General features: G+C 36.8%; 1 protein-coding gene across 2 annotated transcripts in view; it reads left to right on the top strand.

Moving 5' to 3' along the window:
• Positions 1–648: 648 nt before the first annotated feature.
• Positions 649–22,216, top strand: part of LOC149841121 (uncharacterized) — a 46,962-nt gene continuing 25,394 nt past the window's right edge. The window contains exons 1-3 of one of the 2 annotated variants that reach the window (XM_090003598.1): positions 649–971; positions 1,111–1,279; positions 19,961–20,135. In XM_090003598.1, coding sequence (XP_089859724.1) covers positions 1,148–1,279; positions 19,961–20,135 — 307 coding nt within the window. In that variant the 5' untranslated portion in view covers positions 649–971; positions 1,111–1,147. Of the gene's footprint in view, positions 972–1,110; positions 1,280–19,960; positions 20,136–22,216 lie in introns of those variants that run through there. The other variant, XM_090003599.1, reaches the window with a different exon arrangement.

The raw sequence follows: 22,216 nt of genomic DNA, 5'->3' as shown, positions 1-22,216 counted from the left end.
TCTTCAACATCTTGAGAAGCCAGATTTCTTGGGAGTTTTTTATATTGCCCTTTATAATTGAAAAATAGTTATTTACCTTCAAAAAATAAGAAGAAGGTCTGTGGTTGGTAGTTTTTCGAAAAAACATAAACTCATATCAGGAAATCCAGAAAATATGAACCTTTTCTGAGATTAGAGGCAAAAGGTTGGACCCAAATAAAAGTTTTCTATTTTAAAATATATATCCACATAAAGCAAGCGGTTGAGCAGCTTTTAAGTAAAATAGTGGATAAGCGACCTGCCATATGTAAATCCATTAAAAAACACCAAAAAAAAGAAGACAATATCATCGTCATAAAGATACGATACTTAAAAAAAAGCAACATTATCCAAAACATCGCTTATCTGCTTTGAAAATGTCGCGATATATTGGATATTTGTCAAAATCGTGAGAGAAATTCGAGGAAGAAAAAAAGGTAAGCATCATCTAGGAGTCCATGAAGGGTATATTGGTAATTTAAGGAAAAGGCTTGACTGTTTTCAGTCCGCAGTTTTACTGTTTTACCAATAAGCAATGACAAAGACCTGTGGGACGGCGGTACGATAGTCTTCCACTGGTGGACTTATTGGCCAAGATTTAAATCGGGTTAATAGCGTGGGGTAGAATCCGCGGTAACTGCACCGTAATGATGCATGCTCCACTCCGCATGATCATAACTCGATCACTCTCGTGAATTCCTTTTCATCCAATTCCGTTCGTTTGGCTGTTTGAATTCCTCGAGAATTTCGAAATCCCACCTTCTCCCCCTCCCCCCATCTCCTTTATTGTTCCCATAAAAAAAAAGCGGAAGAAAAAAGAGGAATCGCTTTGACTCTTTCGGCGAAATTCCGGCGAAGAGTTTCTCTTCTTCCGATCATCGGAAAGAATGTGGTCTGCTTTTCCGGCGATGTGTTTTTAGCATCTCATGGTCACCGGTTGCCTTGATCCTATGGTGAGTCTCGGCGCTTGAACTGTTTTTTTTTTTTTTTGTATTTTTTGCGAAATTTTGCTCTAGGGTTTCTTATTTTGGAGAAATTTTGGCTGATTTGTTGGGTTGAGTTTCGTTTTCTTTTATTTTGGGAGAGATGCAGTTTTCCGTGGTTAGTAGTTGTCTGCTTTGGGATTCCCATGGAAGGGACAGTAGACGGAGAAGTCGGGAATGGCGGGAAGCATGTCGACGATGAGTTTGTAGGTGGGAGCGATACCCATCTGCCGGCGTCGAAGCCGGTTGCTGACCCGGTTGTCTATAAACTTGTTCGGGTAAGATCTTTTGATCCTTTTGCTGGTATGATTGCATTGTGCTTTTCTTCTTTTCTTGTAGCTATTATTAGTAATTCGATTTTGGGATTCTATTTATTTCATTTGTTGGTGTTTGTGAAGTTCATGATATGATTCTTGATAGTTTGACTGAAGTGTGCTTATGAAGAAGCGATTTTTAGGGCTCATGCTTCTATTTATGGCGTGAAGAGTTTCTAAATTTTACTGCTTTATGAAATGGACCAGGACGAACACGAGAAACTATTTGGTCGCCGGTGGGTACGCTATCATTTTTCTTCAATAGATAGATGTGTTTATGAGATGCATGAATCGATATGGTGGCTATTGTTCTATAATGAAGGTTTGATGATACCAAGCTGCCATGATCACCAAAAAAAATACACGGAAAAAAAGAGCTTGTTCATTTTCTCTAAAATTGATGGAAATGTAACTGTTAAATAATCATTGAGGAGAAAAGTTTCTTCCATTATCCACTCTCTGAGGTGTTCTTTCCCATCCATTATCATTTATTAGTGGAGTTTGATGGCAAGTTATGAATAGCTTACTAAAGATAAAGAGAAGGTTAAATATGCATCAAATCGAGGTTGTGTGGAAGGGCATCTCTTATTGTCGTTTCTTAAACAACACTTCGTTTCTCACCAAATCATCTCTTAATTATATGCCTGTTATACTGTTTACTAAGATGGACTAAGTTTAGGCTATTGTAGATTTTCTTTTTTCAAAATTTAAAACTGACAAATAACTGGAGAACATCAAGCAAATATAATTTTCCTTTTCAATCATTTAGGTTAAATTTCCCTAGATTGGAGACATTTTTTTAAATGAGTGTTAGCATGATGTGAAGGTTATTGGGAGAGTCTGCTGCATCTGTAAAGTTGAAGAATTTGGCTTGAGAATGCATGATTTTAGAGGTTCTCTTAACCAGGAAACGTTTAGACATTAGTGCCTTTCTTGCGTTACCCAGTAACTTGAGTTATGGGAGCCCAGTTGGATGGAACTCTGTCAGTTGTTACTTTGGTTGATGATCTCAATGACGTTCACATGGAATCTGTCCTATTTTTCGTCAACTTCATCTTTGCAACTTGATGATCCACAATCCTCATCACATTTTTTTACTTTCCATATTTGGATAAAAAGTTTGGGTGGGATTTCTTCTAAGGTAATGCAACTCCATCAGTCTGATTCATCTCAGCCATTTTCATCATCATCATCATATTGGTCTTCTATTACAAAATTATCATTATCAACATTACCATTGCCAATAAAATCATCGTCTCTTTATGCTCTTGTCATGATCATCATTGATCATTGTCATCATTTTGATATATTTCAACATTCACCTGTATTGTGTTCTTCTGTCATATTCATCATCATCGCCAGCTTCTTGTTCTTCATCACCACCATATAATGATTATAATCTTGTGAATTATCTCCTTTCATCATCTTCTTCTCCTCAAAATCATAACCATGACCATTATGATCACATCTCTCTCTCTCTCTCTCACACACACACACACACATCTTCGTCGCCATTATTATCATCGTCTTCTACTTCATTGTTGGTTTCATCCTCTTCATTGTCACTGTCATCATTGTTTTTTTCTTCATTACCATCAATCCCATCATGTTTTGTCTCCTTATTACTCATCTTCATTTCCATCAATATTATCATGTTTCTCTTCTTATTACCCATCCATATGATTATCATCATCACTGCCTTCATCTTCTCCTTCTCCTCTTCTTCCCCTTCCATTCACCCTGCATATAACCTTTTCCTCATATCCTCTGAACATACTCTGCTTAAATTTTTTTGCTTATTTAACCACATGTTGGGCGGTTACTAAGAAAGCATTGCTTAATAATGGAACATGAAATCTTGTGTTAAATAGTCAAAATGTCTTCCTCAGGGTTTATAGGAAGTCATGTTTTATCCATCATGACTTACTTGAAATGCATATGTTGCATTCGTGCCACTTAGGTGTTCTTTTGTTATTTTCATAATAAGATGTACAAGGGAAGCAAGTAATTTTTAATCGATTACTCAGAATCTAATAGTGACTTTTAACCCCACTAGTGGGCCCAAAATCATATTTTCACCAAGTTAGTCTACTTCTCAACCTTTATTTTTCTATAATCTATGGCTTGGGGGCATTATTCTTATTTGATTAAATTTTAATAGACAATTTTCATCTAACATGAGGTTTTTAATTGATTTTGTTGAATGATTAGATCTAGTGGGCATTGATTTCTGCAATTACAGTTCGAGTTTTCAACATATGATCCTCTTTATTTTTGAAAGTTGGAAGCCTTTTTTATATGCAATAATTTGGTAGTGATAGGCAGGTAGCATCCTTTCCTTAGGTGAAAAGTACATTTTAATGCTTGAGTTTCGGTTGTTCTCTTTTTGATCTTGGAGACGGCAGAATCAGCTCAACTTCTTGGATACTTGAATTCAAGAAATGGTGGTTGAGGGTTGATTAATTGCAAGGAGTGGATACTGGAATTAAAGCTTTTTGAGGTACATGCTTAAAATATTTTGGATCTAATTATACTTTACATGAGTTGACTTGGTTGAAAGGATTCTACATCAATGAGCATTGTCAAAACATCCAAATTTAGGATTTACAGCTAAGCCAGCTTCGAAAGAAAGAGATCAGGATTGCACAAGGACAAGATGGGGTCTTGTTGTCTTACCTGTAGATAGCTGAATGGAATGTGAGGAAGGACCAAATATAAAAAATACGCTAGGAATCTGTTGGTCTTGGGGCAAAGCAAGACTCTATTGCTCATATCATATGGTTCATGACAATTTGTTCTCTAAACAAGAGGAGACGTGGGATGCAACAACTATTGGCATATGACATAGACTACTTAATATGCTTCTTTATTTGATTTTTGAGGTGAATCATGACCCCATACATGATTTCGAGGTATCTACTTTAACTTCTTAACCAAGGGAGACAAATATTGTTCGGACTTGGAGAGGTATTGTAATGCCCCCAAATCCCCAACTTGTAAATTTTAGGAAAAAATTGAAATTTTAATAGTCAATCTTTTTCAGAGTTAAATTGAGAGTTAATCGGAAATAATAGTTTGAAAAGAACAAGTCGGTGAACCCTGAGCGGGTTACAAGTGAAATTTCCAACAAACGAATTGTGTCCCCAAATGTCTTGGATTTGGGCCAGCATTTATATACATCTATTAAAACTATGAAGATTCAAAACAAGGTTTTATATAAAAACAGTATATATAAAAGTTCTTATATAAAATGTCCAAAATGTGCTTAGGAGCGAACAACAAAGAGAATGGATTCTTGATATCATCGCGTCGTTGCGCCATCGCCTGCAACATCCGTATAATCATCACCTGTATCCCATAAAACGGGTAAGCCTCATGAAAGCATAGTAGGTGCAACAATATTAGACAAAAGAACATGACTAATATCTACATTATTATATTTCAAAACGTTGGATCATATATAAATGAATGAACCACAAATTGGTATAAGCGGTGTATCGTTTTTAGATTGAAGAAGCAAAGTGAACATCATAACTTTGTTTCGATGATTATCTACTTGTGGGTATTCACAAGATAAAATCATAGAAACAACTGAGACCTTTTGAGGGTTCATTATTTTATGTAAATTGATAACCCGAATGACTAGCTAAGTTTGCTCCAAAGGGGATGGTTCTAGAGACCGAAAGAGAATTTCTCAGAGGCAGGAATAAATGGGGGATGCATCCGAACTTCTGCAGAAGTTTATGGGATCTACCACCTAGGATAATATTTGGTAGCCCTGTCCCTTAACTCCGATGACTGGGGATGCCGAGCCATTGCCACTCGAGGAGCGTAGTTGTTAACTTATCCATTGGAGGTTGTACCTCCTATTATCTCTCTTGACAGAACTGAAGGATGAATGAGCGTGTCAGGTTTTCTTTTATCCTACAAGTTTACAACCTATTTACCATGTTCTGGTCTTTTAAACCAAATCGAGTATTTTGCCTATGAAGACGATTTGTGCGTTTGTACGAGATTATTCCATAATACTATGCACTAACATGCATCGAGGTTTGTCATAAACCTTCAATCATTCATCGACATACGAGTATGTCGTGCATGTCTGATAGTACCGTTGCGATGAAAAATAAACCGGTTTCTTAAAAAGAAGACTATCCGAACAATCTAGAAGTTCATGACTTCTCGAACCTCGGGTTTGGGGCATACTCCGGTTATCCCCAATTGTGACCAGAAGTACTTGACATAACTACAACCAAGTCTACGAAGTCAAAGTCTCGCATTTATCGGTCCACAGGGTAGATTCAGTTGCGAATGTCTGAATCGTGATAGTCTCACCCTTTTGAACTTTCAGTGTCTTAAAGGACACTTCAATCACTCGAAGGGTGTCCGATGCATGTGAAAACATTTGTTTTATTTTGCAAAACCTCGGGGCATGCAGACTTGGAGTCTCGCATGAGAGTGAATGAAAATCTCTTGTTTGATTTCCAAGAGTGTCAGGGGCATGCAGACTTAAAGTCTCGCATTTAAGCCTTTAGAAAATCGATATTAAAGTATGAGTATGCAAAATTGCGTACTCTAAATAAATGCTCGCGTAATGTAAATAGGGCAACAATACACAAAACTGCACACTCTATATAGATATATACACATATATGAAAGTATCGTCCCCCAAAAAGGCCATCGCAAATAAAGCAGAGGTACGCATAACCGTGTACCTTAAATAAATGCTTATATAATGTAAATAGAGAAAGAGTACGCAAAACTGCACTCTCTCTCTCTCTATATATATACATATATATTTATACGTATATGAAAGCATCGTCCACCAAAAGGCCATCGTGAATAAAGCAGAGGTACGCGAAATCACGTACCTTAAATAAATGCTCGCATAATGCAAATAGAGAAAGAGTATACCAAACTGTACACTTTATATATATATATATATATATATATATATATATATATATATATATATATATATATATATATATATATATATATATATATATATATATCGTCCGCTAAAAGGCCATCATAAATAAAGCAGAGATACACGAAATCACGTACCTTAAATAAATACTTATTTTATATATGTATATTTGACGTAAATATAAATACGTATATTAGAAATGCTAGTGTTGTCATCATATGCATTTTTCCTTACATCGGAGATGCTCTGAATCTTTGACTATTTCAAGCATAGCTTTTTAACTTGCTTATGCCTCGGTATGTGTGTAGGAGGTACGTAGTCTCGTCTGTTGCGTCGATATGGTGCACTCAAAAGGTTTTTATCGTACTGTGTAAAGAATGAGGTTAAATTCCCATTTTTGCAAAAGAGGCGACAATTGCGTCGCAGGGGTTGAACCCGAACTTAGTTTGAGCCGTTCAGACCGAGCTCGATTTGTCTTAAAGCAAGGACCCGAGCTTGGCTCGGTGATGACAGACTGAGTCAAGCTTGGAATGCACGGTGAAACCTTAAGATCGGGCCAGCTTGGTCTAACCGAGCCGGACCTGGAAAGAAAAGGGAAGGGGGCTCGACTTGGCTTGGACTTAGCCGAGCTCGGTAGATCTTGAGCCGAGCACATCCCAAAAGGGTGGGGGCTAGCCCCAAGAGGTCAAGCCGACTTTGTTAAAATAGAACAAGGGGGCCAGAGGTCCATGACCGAGCTGGGCTTGGTGTCCCATAAAGGGACTTAGCTGAACTCAACTTGGCTGAGCCAAGCAAGAGGTAACCCAAGGCTGCCCTTGACCGAGCTTGACTCGGTGTAATTGAGTTGGGCTCGGTAGATTCTAACTGAGCTATGGTTCGATTAGGGGAGTCTGACTGAGCCAACTCGGTTGCCCTACCAAGGGTTCAAGCTAGGTGGCCAAGCCGACTCAGTCTCCGAGAAGACAGGGTAGAACCCGAGACCGACCCAAGACCCTGAGTGTGCCCCGAGTTAGGGCACATTGGTCAGGTTGGTGGCCCAATCGGGTCGGCCCCACCTCAAAAGCTTCGCGACCTAGCTCAGTTGGGTCAGGCTTGACTGAGTCGAGCCCGACCAAACTCACCTGAGCTGGCGGCCCAAAATGGGCTGGTGGGTTGGTTGGATCCGATTGGATCCAACCCAAAACAAGGGCTTAGGTTGGGTTTTGGGGTTGGATCCGATTGGATCCAATCCCAAACCCAACATCCGAAGAAAGCGGAGTGTTGGTTTGGATTGTATTGGGTTGGGTCCATTTGGACCCAATTTAATATTTTATATATATATATATGTATAGGTTTTGTTTCGGATTGGGTTGAGTCCATTTGAATCCAACTCTATATTTTATTCTATCATATATATATATATATATATTAGTAAGAGCTATTTTGGATTTGGATCTTATAAAGGTCCAAATCCAAAAAACCCTTAAAACAAGAACTTAAGTAATGGATTGCAGTTGGATCAGATCTAGTTCGGATTCCCAACTCATGTATTAGTGCTCGTATTCTTAGTTGGTTTGTGTCCTAATGGACCCAAATCCCAATCATTTTATCTGAGACCCATATTTGTCTCATTTGGATCCGAACATAAACATTCATGTAGTTTGATATATATATATATATATAACTAAGTTTTGTATGTTTTGAGAATCGATCCATCTTTCTGAATCAAATTCTTGATTTGTTACCTTTATCGATATGGATCTCTGTTTGGATCCAAAATATTTTTGGGATTGGATCTTTTCTTTAACAGATCCAATGTCATGCCATTAAGGTTTTTGCGTGTTTCAGATCTCTTTAGAGATCCGGCTTTGAATTATTCTGAACCTAGACCGGATCCACCGAATGGATCCGAGTCCTTGTTATAAGGTTTCTTAGATTTCAGATCCTACATTGGATCCAAATTTGTCTAACTTAGAAAATACTCCTAGGATGCTTCATATTTCTAACGTATAGTTGGAACTGGGTTACACGGGATTTTTGATCCTGGTAGATCCCTTATCGAGATCCAGACCCATAATGCGTTTGAAGTTTGAACTGTTAAAAATATATATAAATGATATATATATATATATATATGCATATCTTTTTTTGTTTATTCCAAAATACCTGATAAGGGTATTTTGGTCTTTTCACATGTAATATAAGTTATTTATAAACAACTTTTTTAGGATTCTCTTTTTTATTTTTTTACTTTTATTTTTATTTTTATTTTTGGGACCCTTGGGGACCCTACAATTGTAGACGTTGGGGGTCCTCAACGGTCATAAATATGACCATTAGGGCTCCCCAACGTCTACTTCGTGGGAGCCCCAAGGTCTCCCTCTCTCCATTTTTTGTGTATATATAAGGGGTGTTTCCCCCCTTCATTTGAAACTTGTTCTCTCACTCTCTCTCAATGCTATTTCTTTTTTTTTTTTGCTTTTTGGCATTTCCCCTTTTGTGGGTTTATGTGTTTGCACTTAAAGTGCTTGTGTAATCTTCTTCGTTCTTGTCCATTGTTGGACCTACAAGTGTTTCTCACTTGTTATTTGTATTTTCGCTCATTTCATTACACGGTATCAGAGCCATTTGGGTTCTTTGATCTTGGAAGGTTTTCTCTTGTGCCACTTTGAAGATTGTGTTCAAAGTTCCTTCTCTCTGCCTTCTTCAAATATGGAGCACGATTCAACGGTGATGCTCTCCATCAAACTTAATGATTCAAATTACTTGATGTGGGCGTCGGCTATGGAGAATCACCTTCGTGGGAAGAAGCTTTGGGGCTTCGTGATGGGGAACTCTCTTGAACTAACGTTGAAGCTCACAAAAATCGAAGGAGGTGTTGAAAAATCTCTTGATGGGGAGATCGCCTTAAAGCTATACATGACCATCAAGTAAAGGTAGAAGATTGGGAAAGTAACCACGTCAAGATTTTGGCGTGGTTCATGAACAATGTTGATATTAAAATTTGTGCCAACATTGCTAAGTTTAGAAGGGCCAATGAAGCTTGGTTCTTCTTTAACGGTATGTATACCCAAAATGATCTTGCTAGACAATTTTTTTGTCAAGAAAAGATTAGATCCACTAAACAAGGGGACATGAGTATCCGTGATTATTTTAGTGCTTTGTCTCCCCTTTGGGACAAACTTGCTATCCTTGAACCTAAATGGGTGGTTCTGGAAGATATTTAAATGAGAAGAGAACAAATTGGAAAAGAACACTTTTTTCAATGTCTTTATGGTCTTAGACCGAAATTCGAACAAGAGCATCTCTTCTTCATAGGAGTAAGGCCTTGCGTATCGAATATGCCCTTACCGAAGTATGCCAAGAGGAAACTCGTCTTGGCATGACTCATAAGAATGATGATGTTTTGGCCGTTACTAGGCCAGAATCAAATGTAAAAACCTATAAACCCCCTCACCTTGCCAAAAATAATAACCATGAAAATGGATCCAATTATAATAGTGGATATAGGATGAAAATGGATCCAATTATAATAGTGGATATAGGAAGGGTGTTACTTATCACTATTGTAATGAACTGAGACATATTGGACCGGTTTGCCGTAAGCTTAAGGGTAAAGTGGCTTCCGTTGGTGAAGAAGTTCCAAAGAAAGAAGAAGTGAACAAAAATGTAGGAGATATTAAAGATACTCTTAATCAAATTTCAAAGGCACTCTAACATCTTCTCAAGACTTCCTCTACTTCTGGTGTCGCCATCGTATCATCATCATTTCCTCCAGGTATGTGGATTCTTGACTCCAGTGCTTCTTTCTTGTGACACCACATAAGAATATTCTTTCTAAAGTATATTCTAACCCCTCCTCATCTTATGTTTCAATGGCCGATGAGACTTCTTTAAAAGTCGAAAGCATTAAAACACTTATTCAAAACATTTCCAAAATTTTCTTGTTCAAAAAATAAGGGTGGTTCCAAAAATAAATTTGAATCTATTTTTTGTCTCTCAAATTTTCGTTCATGGTTGCAAAGTCTCTTTCTTATCTAAAGATTGCACCGTGCAGGATTTTCGGTCAGGGAAGTTGATTGGGTAAGGCCATAAGAGAGGCGATCTATATTTTATGGATTTTTTGACTCTTCCACCCAAGTCATTTTGTAATTTTGCAAATGTAAAAAGCATTGATATTTGGCATAAGAGACTTGGTCACCTTAGCTTTTCAAAAATGTCTCTTTTCTACTTTTTGGGAAATGCATGTAACGAGAAAGACATAGCTTATAAATATTGCATTTTTGAAAAAATTAAAGAAATTTCATTTCCTCAAAGAAACTTTGTGTCTACATGGCCATTTGAACTAGTTCATTTTGATGTATGGGGTCCCTTTCCTATCATATCCAAAGGTGGTTTCTCGTATTAAGCGATTTTTGTTGATGACTTCACTAGATACACATGGATTTATTTCCTAAATCGCAAATCGGATGTGTTCTCTTTAAAGAATTTCATGCAATGATTAAGAATCAATTCTTAAGTAATCTCTCTATTCTAAGATCAGATTCGGGAGGAGAATATATGTCAAATGATTTTCAAAATTATTTAAGACAAAATGAAATTTGTCAACAAAGGTCTTGCCCTAAAATTCCGCAACAACATGGCCTTGCGGAACAAAAACATAGACATATAATAGAAACTACTAGGACTCTTAATTTCCAAAAATATTCCAAAATCTTTCTGGGCCGAAGCCGTTCTAACCTCAACTTAATTAATAGAACTCCTTAAACGTCATTAAATAATGTTTCTCCATTTGAAAAGCTTTATAAAATGACCCTGGATTTTAAAAGATTAAGAATCTTTGGTTGTAAGTGTTATGTCCTTATCCATAAGAATGGTAAGCTTTCTTCAAAAGCTATTGAGTGTGTTTTCTTAGGATATGGAGAAAATAAAAAAAGGTTACCGATGTTTTGATTCCATAAATAACACACATTATATTTTAAAAGATACCTTTCTTGAAGATGAAGATGGTTTTGAAAGTAAAGAATCAAAAACAAATATTGATTACTCGTTTTTATTTGATTTATTACCCCAAAATGATGAATCTAATCCTATTGAGGTTCTTGAGACCCTTGATAATGGTGTTAATCATATTGAACAATCTCTTAATAATGAGGATAATGGTTATCATGAAGAATTAAATGAACATATATCAAGTAATACACAAGTTTATACTAGAAGGGAAGAAGGAACTCGTCCATGTACTCTTGACAAATACTCTCAAAAGTCATCTTTAGAAGAATCTTCACATAGAAGATCAAATCATATTTTTAAAACACCAAATAGATTTATATCTTATGACTCTTTCTCTCCAAATTTTAGAGCGTGCTTAATAGCCTTTTACTCTTTCTATGAACCATCTCATTATAATGACGCCAAATAATATCCCCATTGGAATGAAGCTATGAAATTTGAACTTAATGCATTTAAGAAAGCTCAAACATGGGAAATAGTCGATCTTCTTCATGGAAAGAAACCTATAGGATATAGATGGGTTTTTAAAGTAAAAACTAAAAGTGACAGGTCTTTAGAGAGATATAAGGCTAGATTAGTGGCTAAAGGATATGTTCAAGAGTATAGGGTAGATTATGATGAGACATTTGCCCCAGTTGCTCGAATGACAAGTGTTCGAGCTCTCATTGCTATTGCATCTATAAAAAAGTGGCCTATTTATCAATTAGACGTTAAAAATGCCTTTTTAAATGGAGATCTTGGTGAAGAGGTTTATATGGATTCTCCTCTTGGCATGAGTTTGAATGACAATAACAACAACAACAACAACAACTACGCCTTCATCCCAAAACAATTGGGGTCGACGATATGAACCAAAAAAGAAAATCATTCTGGGTCTTCCACATGAATCCTTCTCCTCCAATCATTTCTATCCAATGCCATGTCCTCGGTGAGGTTCAAAGCATTCATATCCTTTCCTATCATCTCCATTCATGTCTTCCTAGGCCTACCCCGACCTCTTTTAACTAATATATTTTCCCATTTCTCCATCCTTCTAACTGGAGCATCATTAGGCCTTCGTCGAATATGTCCAAACCACCGTAAACGATTCTCTCTCATCTTATTTTCAATGGGTGCAACGCCTACCTTCTTACGTATCTCCTCATTCCGAATCTTTTAAAATTTTAAAATTAAAAAAAGCCTTGTATGGTCTTAAACAAGCTCCTGAAGCTCGGTATGATAAATTCAGTAATGTTCTAGTTAATTTTGGTTTTGTTTCTTGCTATACTGACACTGCTATTTTTGTCAAGAAAATAGGTGACTCTATTATGATCCTTCTCTTATATGTTGATGATATAATCATGCACGAGAAATGCCAAAGAAAGAGTAAATGAAACTAAAACTATTTTAAAGAAAACTTTTGATATGTTTGACTTGGTTTTTTTGAGATATTTTTTAGGTATTGAAGTGACCTAATTCACATAAAGGATACATACTCTTTTAAATGAAATTAGTTGCTAATATTTGTTTTAAGTCGGGGATTTCATATAAAAAGAAGGTGGAGGCTACAGAAGTTATAAATGCAAAATTAAGACTAGAAGACAATGTTCTGTTTAATGATCCTACTCTCTATCGGCAATTAATGGATCTCTTACGTATCTCTCCATCACCCGACATGATATTGCTCATGTGGCAAGCCAGTTTCAGCATGCCCCTACGACGGTTCACATGGCAGCAATGATTGCGATATATCAAGAACACTATTTCAAAAGGGCTTTTCTTATCCTTTTCCTCTTTCTTTGATTTAACTGCTTATACTGATGCTGATTAGGGGAGTAATCTCAATGATCGAATCTCAACTACTGATTTTTGCATTTTTTTAGGAGATTCACTTATTTCATGGATGTACAAGAAACAAAAAAAGGTATCTCTATCGTCCACTGAAGCTGAATATCGTGACATGATATCTACGACCATGGAAATTGTGTGGCTTAGAAGTCTTCTTAGTGATATGGGGATCACCATCGCAACTCCCTCGAAGATGTACTGTGACAACAAAAGTTCGATCTACATAGCAAGCAACCATACATTTCATGAGCGCACCAAACATATTGAGATGGACTGACATTATCTTCGTGATGAATATTTAAGAGGAACTATCACTTTGCCCTATGTCACCTCGAAATATCAGTTGACAGGCTTTTTCACCAAAGCTCTTTCTGCTCCTCGTTTTCTATTTCTCCTTAACAAACTTTCCTTTTGCTCCCCGTAAAGTTTGAGGAGGCTATCTTTTTTTTGTTTATTCCAAAATACCCGATAGGGGTATTTTGGTCTTTTCACATGTAATATAAGTTGTTATTTATAAACAACATTTTTTTAGTATTCTCTTTTTTATTTTTTTTACTTTTATTTTCTTTATTTTTGAGACCCTTGGAGACCTCACAATTGTAGACGTTGGGGGTCCCTAAGGTCTTCCTCTCTCTCCATTTTTTGTGTATATATAAGGGGTGTTCACCCCCTTCATTTGTAACTTGTTCTCTCACTCTCTCTCAATAATATTTCTTTTTTTTTGTCTTTTGGCATTTCCCCTTTTGTGGGTTCATGTGTTTGCACTTAAAGTGCTCTTCGTTCTTGTCCATTGTTGGACCTACAAGTGTTTTTCTCTTGTTATTTGTATTTTCGCTCATTTCATTACATGAACATGCTATACCTTTTTAACATCAAAAAGTTCATCACGGTTGATGAATATATCAGAAATAATCCAATATCATTTCTGGAAAAAACCCAGAAAGTTTGCGGACTTTACAGGTATCTTAAGGATGTGGAAGTTAAGAAGGCTTTTATTTGGTTCTCATGAGTTGGCCTTCTCCTTTCCTATTAATGAAGAATCTGGTTGCTAATGACATGCTGAACAAATGTTTTTAGTAGGCCATCATTAATAACTCTTCCTAGGGATATGAACTGATCAATGTGGTTAGATTCATCACCGAGGATGAGGCTAACTTAAGTTTGCCTTCCAACTAATTAGTTTGTGGGAATCCTCTATAAGGTCTCTACTGGAAGACCTATTTCAAAGTTGATCAACCAGAGTTACCGGAAGCGCATAGGCAAAAGGGGAAGCGCGCTTCCCCGAAGCGCGAAACGTCGCGCTTCCGAAGCGTGAGGGGAAGCGTCCCCCTTTTTTGGGAAGCATGCTTCCCTTTTATGGGAAGCGCGTTTCCCTTTTATGGGAAACACGCTTCTCATTTATGGGAAACACGCTTCCCCCACGCTTCCCCATTTTTTTCATTTTTTTCGCTTCCCCCTCGCTTCCGGTTCGCTTCCTAGGCCGCTTCCGGTTCGCTTCCTAGGTCGCTTTCGAGACGGTTCAGAATTTTCTTCTAAGTGGTCCCACGCTTCCCCGCTTCCTAAATTTTTGAAAGTGCCTCGCTTCCCGCTTCCCATTCCCGCTTCCTCGACTAGTAACTCTGTGATCAACCCAATATTGATGATTATCTTCCTATTTATGCATATCTTTTAACGGTCCATTTTTTAGTTAATTGGTTTTTGGAAACCAATTTATCAACAATTTGTATCTTGAAATTAAATTTAGTGTGTACGCTAATCACATCATAGTCACAGATATTGGCAGCATTTTGAAAATATCAACTATTTAAATCTTTTTCTTTGGAAAAATGATTTAACAGGTAAAATATCACATATTTTTTAAAATGATAATTTATTGTGATATTATCGCAATATTATCATGGTCATATAGTGATATTTTCGGTCACTTTTATTTTTATATTTCTTTTCTACATTTCAAATAGGTTTTTTCTTCTTTCTTTTATATTTTTTTATTTCAAAATTTTTATAAGTGTTATTTACATTTTTACAAAAGTTTATTAACTGAACATATTCTTTACTTATTTCTGTCATTTTTATACTTCAAAAATTTTAAAGTGCTGAGATTTTCCTAAATTTTCCCAATATTTATCAAGCAAACTTATACTATCACAAGATTTGACTTGCTGATATATAGCTGAAACTGATATTTGTGTCTGTGAATCACATTACTTGAAATTGTGTTGGGGTGAAGTTTTTTGTTTCAGAACTTCCTTTTTGCACTTCTTTTGTCATACAAATTCTCCCTCACTAATTATCCTCACCATCATCACAATATTTACACATTATTTTCATTTTCTTCTCTTCCTTTTTGCAACATCACCACCACCATCACTTTCTTCATCTCCATCACTTGATTACTGACTCGTCATCATCTTGTTCTTCTTACTCATCGTAATGGTGATCATTATTCATCTACATAGACCATTGATTGTTAAAGCATGTTGTGTGTGTATATATAAGAGTGTCTTCTTTGTAATAGGTAATACCCTCTAGGGGTATTTTGGTAATTATGTACATGTAATAGGCTCTGCCCATTAAGGGCAAAATGGTAATTCTGTACATGTAATAGGCTCTGCCCATTAGGGGCAGAATTGACCTTTTTTGTCTTTTAGTCAATATAGCTGTCGGGAATCTCCAACAGACTGTTATATTCAGTTTTGTCTTTTAGCCAATATAGTTTTTGAGAATCTCCGGTAGCTGTATTCAGTTTTGTCTTTTAATCAGTATAACTGGTGGGAATCTTCAACAACTATATCTCTAGCTGTTGGGGCCTTTCCCAACAGCCATACGGGTCCTCTTGGCACTCTTGTTTGTATATAAATAGGGACCTCTGGTCCCATTAAATGTTTATGCATTTTCCTAATGCATATTTGATAAATAAAGATTATATTTTTAAGATCGTGCTCTTGTGTTAGCTTCGTGAGTGCCCGTTTATGGGTTATTCTTGCGGTCTTGCCCATAGTAGGCATTTTATATTTGAATCCTTGAGGATTCATTACATGGTATCAAAGCCATTGGCTCTTGGGACTTTGCTATTGGGTTCATGGTGCTCGTGTAATCATAGGTGCCACTCTTGCTTGTGTATCACTCTCTTTCAAGTGTTTGTGGTGCTCGTGATGAAGTATTCATGGTGCCACCATTGCTCGTGCATCTATCTTCTTTCTTCTCCCTCCTCTCCTTTCTTTTCTTCTAAGGCCGAAAAAGTGGTTGTTACCATCGTCCCCATCAAGTTCGATGGAAACAACTATAATAGGCCATGTCACAGGGATTTGGCAAACCGGGTGCCGCACACGTGTCGACGCGATGCGGGTGCACGTGTGGGTGCGGCACCCGGTGCAGTCAACTCGACCTTAGGTGCGGTCAGTGCACCCAGGGTCATTTCTGTCTAATTTTTAGACTTTATTTTTTTTATGCCCGATAAACTTTGCTTCTGAGGGAGGATTAAAATTTGCCCTAATCCTCCCTTCCTCTCTTCCTGAAGCCTCTGTCGCCGCCGCCGCTGACCGCTTCGCCTCTGCTCTCCTTCTCAGATACGCTCTCTCCTCTTCGACTCCCTTTGCTCTCCTCCTCTCCGACTGCCTCTGTTCTCCTCCTCTCCTCTTCGACCCCTTCCCTGCATAAAGAGGGCGCAGGGAGGGGGCTCGGCCCCTCCCTTGCACAAGGAGGGAGGACAGGGAGGGGGCTCGGCCCCTCCCCTGCACACAGAGAGCGCAGGGATGGGCTCGGCCCCTCCCTTGCCAACAGGGAGCGCAGGGAGGGGGCTCGACCCCTCCCCATGCACAAATTATATATATATATATATATATATATATATATATATATATATATATATATATATATATATATATATATATATATATATATATTGCCGCACCCCCACCCCCACACCCAAGTTTTTTGAAAGTGCCGCACCCGCACCCACACCCATGTGACATAGATAATAGGTGGGCCACAGTGATGAAGAGGTTCCTTGTTGAAAAGGAACTATGGGAGCCTGTCGATGGTTCAACCATGGGGCCCCAACTTGTACCTACTAAAATTGTAAATGGAGTGGAGGAATTATTAAAAGATAGTGAAAGAGAAAAAACCATGTCCGATTATTGTAAAGCCTTGAGAGATTGGGAAGTCGGCCATGCTAAAGTCCTTTCATGGTTCATGAACATGAACCAAGATCTATGTGACAACATCTTGAACTACGAAAGGGTTGATGAGGCATGGACATTTCTAAAAGAAATGTATACTCAAAAGGATGCAGCCTACTTGTAGGAACTTAGGGATAAAATCCATTCGTGCAAGCATGGTGACCAATCTGTGAGAGAATATTATGACAAGTTGAAAAGTCTATGGGATGAGATTGCTAGGTATGATCTCATATGGGATACACCCAATGATGCCAAACAATGAAAGAAACATGTTCAAGAAGAACAATTCTTCCAATTCGTGAAAGTGTTGAGACTTGAATATGAACACGCTCATATTGCTATCATACATAGAAGAAAGACTCCCTCTATACATGAAATATTGGCAAAAGCTTGTATGAAATAAACTAGGCTCAAATCTTTTATAGAGTCTAAAGAATCCAAAGAAACAGTGTTGGCCGTGTCTAGGCCCGATGTGAATGTGAGAACCTACATACCTCCTCACTTCAACAAATTCCAACAAGATGGTGAAGAAAAAAAGAAAATCATTTCACTAATATAAAGATTTGGGGAATATCAAACCTTATTACCCTAAATTGAATAAGGTGGCTTCGGTTCCTTCCCAAGAAGGACAATCAAGAGTGTTCGATGATGGGTCCAAAACCATTGGCTCTTTTTTGTTGTCTTAATTGATGGAGGCCCTACAACCGCTACTCAAAGCTCCTTCCACCACCACCATCGATGTCACAGTCTCCACCTCTTCCTCTCCCTGTATGAATTCTTAGCTTTTAGATTTGAGAGCATTGTTTCATATGACCCTAAATCTTAACATTTCTTCTCGATTGTTGCACCAATTCAAATGACTCTTTTGTCTCTATGGTCGATGTGACTTCTTTACACATAAAAGGCATATGAATATTGACAAAACTCTTGAAAACTCATTTTTTTTGGGTTTCAAATGTTAGGCATGTTCCAAAATTAAGTTTGAATCTTCTTTTTGTTTCTCAATTTTTCAATAATGGATGTGATGTTTCTTTCTCATCAAATGATTGTTGGGTGCAAAATCATCGATCAGGAATGCTGCTTGGTTAAGGCCATAGAGAAGGAAGCCTCTACTTCGTGGACTTCATTGAATTATCCATTTTTTTTTGTAATATTGCCAAAAAATAGTGACTATGAACTTTGGCACAAACTTTTTAGACATCCTTATGTATCTAAAATTCCATATTTTTCATGTTTGAAAAAAAAATTATATTGAGGAAAATTCTAATTGTATTGATTGCATACTTGAAAAAATGAAATCTCTTCCCTTTGCCAAACATAATTTTGTTTCTTCCTGATCATTTGAATTGGTGCACTCTGACGATTGGGGTCTAACCCCCGTTGCCTCTAAAGATGGTTTATCTTCTTATATTGTGTTTGTTGATAATTTCTCTAGATATACTTGGATTTATTTTCTTAGGCATAAGTAAAAAACTTTCTATTATTTTAAAATCTTTCATGCTATGGTTAAGAATTAAAAACCAATTTAATTCTAACTTATCCATTCTTTAAACTTATTCAGGGGGAGAGTATATTTCAAATGATTTAAAAAATTATCTTGATTTAAATGACATTCATCATCAAGGTCTTGTCCTCGTACTCTTCAACAAAATGGTTTAGCGGGAAAAAAATATAGACACATTATAGAAACTACAAAAACTCTTGATTTCAAACAATGTTCCAAAATATTTATGGGCTGAGGCTGCTCTCACTGCCGTTTATCTGATAAATCACATGCCATCATCTTCTTTAAAAAATATTACTCGTGTTGAAAACTTTTTGATGTCCAACCAGATTATAATAGGTTGAGAGTTTTTGGTTGTGAATGCTTTGTTTTGGATGAAAAATGTGACAAACTCTCCTCAAAAGCCATTTGTTGTGTTTTTATTGGCTATGCTGAAAAAAAAACGGGTTTAGATGTTATGATGTTAAAAACAACAAACTGTATGTGTCAAGAAATGTCGACTTCGTTGAAAAGGAAAGCTACTTTGACTGTAGTATGCCTAAGAATGATGATGAATACCCATTTTTATTGGATTTATTGCTTAAAATAAAGGTTGATCATGATGTTGATATACTTGACCAAGAAGTGAATGCTGCTAATGTAGAACCTCAAGTAGATGATAACCTAAATGAGAATGTCACTTCTAAAGTTGAGCCAGCTCTCCTTACTCTAGAAGAACTGTAGAGAACCAACCTAGTGCTTTAGAAAGGTACACCCAAATAGAACAAGATGAATCCTCAAACCTTAGGAGATCTATAGTTTCAAAACCTCCATATCGGTTTGTATCCTATGAGTCCTCACCTCAACATAGAACTTGTCTAGATTGGATCTACTCATACTTTGAACCCAATATGACTGGGTTTGTGAACTGTTTGTCATTGTCACCTATTGGTTTGGGCCTTTGTCTTGAAAAGGTTATTGACAGGAATTTGGAAAAAAATCACTAGCTTCTTTTAAGTTTTGCTGCTTTTTTGCCTTCTTGATGTTTAAAACTTTGGCGCAGCTATTTGTTTTTATGTTTTGTGTAGAGGATAGAAGCCTGGTATCTTCAATGTCCTTTTGATTGTATGTTTTAGCTTTGATCATGCTAACTAGTAAATTGGGTGGGCCAATTCTGTCCTATGAATATTTACACTTCTAGGTTTTGCAATATTGTTCCTTGTTTGTTGAAGGTTGAAGGTGATGGAACTTTAATACCAGCTACAGATGATGAGGTTATAGAGGTTGAGGATTTGCTGGAAGGAAACAAGGTTGAGCAGCCATTAATTGAAGAATCTGGGCATATTGAAAGATGCATTTCCAGTGATGATCTCTCTTACAAGGGTGTTGATAATGAGGATTCTGAAGGTTATTTTTTTTTTCTCATTCTGCATCTGCTTCTTTTCTATGCTTCAATCTTTTACAAAGGAGGCGTCTTCCACTTTTTACTTATTTTAATGTGCATCATAAGTAATGTAACAATGCTGTTTTAATTATTGATATCTTATCCTGTAATAGTGCAATTTCTTTTCCACTTCATGTTAAATATTTGTGTACTCAATGCTGAGTGATTATTTTTTCTATTATAAGCTTCTAACTTTATATCAAGTCTATTAACATCTAAGGTTACTTAGTTCTTTGATTATCACAAAGAAGTAAAAGTCATAGCTCTCATACATTAAAAGTCACCTGTGGTGCTTGTAGCTTTATATAGTTCCTAGCTACTAGTGTACTAAGGGAGACAAGTGTTTAGTACTGTTAAGCAAACCAGGCTGCTTTCAAGCAGCTTAGGCTTTGCATTTTAAAGCTTGCTTGAACTTCAAAAGGATCAAAATAAGAGCTTTACTGGTTTTTAAGCCTGTCTGGGTGATGAGCACAGTGTTTGGGTTGCTTTTGACATGGGGACCATCTAGTTTTTTTTTTAAATCTTTTGAAAAATAGGGTAGAGAGGAGCTTGGGTTTTCACCAGTATTGGCTTGATTAGTTTTTGGTGATGGTTTGCCTTCAGAGATTTTAAAAGAATTTTGAGAACTTTAAAAAGTGAAAAATTACCAAAAGTGAAAAGTATGAAAACTAGGAGTTGAAAAATAAATGACTAATACAAGTGATACGTGACAACTAAAAATCAGGTTACCACGTGCTTAGAAAAACAATGTATCATTAAAAAAAACAACGAACACAAAGTTATACTATATCGTCATGAAATTTTCAACATTCCAATTTATAGAATAAAGCAAAATTAAACCAAACATCAACTGCATCTCCTCCATGTCCTCTGGGTCATCCATAATCTTTTTCTTCACTTTCCTTAAGGGTCCTTCTAGATATGGGCATAAAAGTATCAACTATAAATTAGGAACAAGCCATTGCTTTTTGCTTCTTGCTGCCCCATGAAACTAGATTTTTGCCAATAAAAACACATTACCAGAGATTGATCTTTTTTCATCTGGGTCCCTTGCCCAGTCTACATCTGAAAAGGCCATCACCTGTTATCACGTTCTCACCACTATTCTTCTTTTGATAACAAAGTCAGTTTTCAAACTTACCCTTCAAATATCCAAGTATCCTCTTAACTGCTTCAACATGACTGGTTAGTGGACAATGCATGAATTGTGAAACTTGATTCACTTCATATACAACGTCTGGATGGGTAAATGTGAGATATTGAGCGTACCCACAATGCTTTTATACCTTGTGGGATGATCATAAATCTCCCTTTCATCACGTCCAAGTTTATGCTGCAATACACTTGGTGTTAACAATGACTTACAATCCTTCATTCCAGCCTTGTTGAGTAAATCAACGGTGTACCCAGGAAGTATTTGAGATTTCTCAGGTCCTTCATTTTAATTCTTCGACTCAACACCGCTCTGGTCTCGTTAATATGCTCTTCAGAGTCCCCTGCAACTATAATATCAACATAAATTAAGAACACAGTTATCTATCCCTGACCTTATACATAAAAAAAGAGTGAGATCCGTTGAAGCCATGTTTCTGAATTTCAAGTGAAAAGCTTTCAAACCAAGATGTGGATGCTTGTTTGAGACCATATGTAACGACCCCAACTGATATCTGTTGAAAAATGGATTTTTTTTAAAACAATTGTGGAAACAATCTCAGAGACCCGGGGTCTTACAATCTAAACCACATCCACAACTACAAAGGATCTTACATTATCATCAACGAAACCAAATCAACTTCATTAATTAAAATTAGAGTTTGAGAATAATATGTAAATGAATGTAAATAAACAAAAAAGTGGAGCCACTCTGTCCCTTAGTAAAACTGTGAAGCAGTCATGTAGCCCTCGTAGCTCTTCGTAGTAGCAGGTCCCCTCACTGGGTCTTAAAGGCTGTGAAAAACATAAAATTAAGGGTGTCAGAATCATACATCCTGCGTACGAATCCCTCTAATAAATCAAATAAGCAAAAAAAACATAAATAAAATTC

Source organism: Nuphar pumila, chromosome 4, assembly GCF_984573655.1.
Source record: "Nuphar pumila chromosome 4, dmNupPumi1.hap1.1, whole genome shotgun sequence".
In the NCBI taxonomy this organism is placed as follows: Eukaryota; Viridiplantae; Streptophyta; class Magnoliopsida; order Nymphaeales; family Nymphaeaceae; genus Nuphar; species Nuphar pumila.
This window is presented reverse-complemented; position numbering and strand designations above follow the sequence as displayed.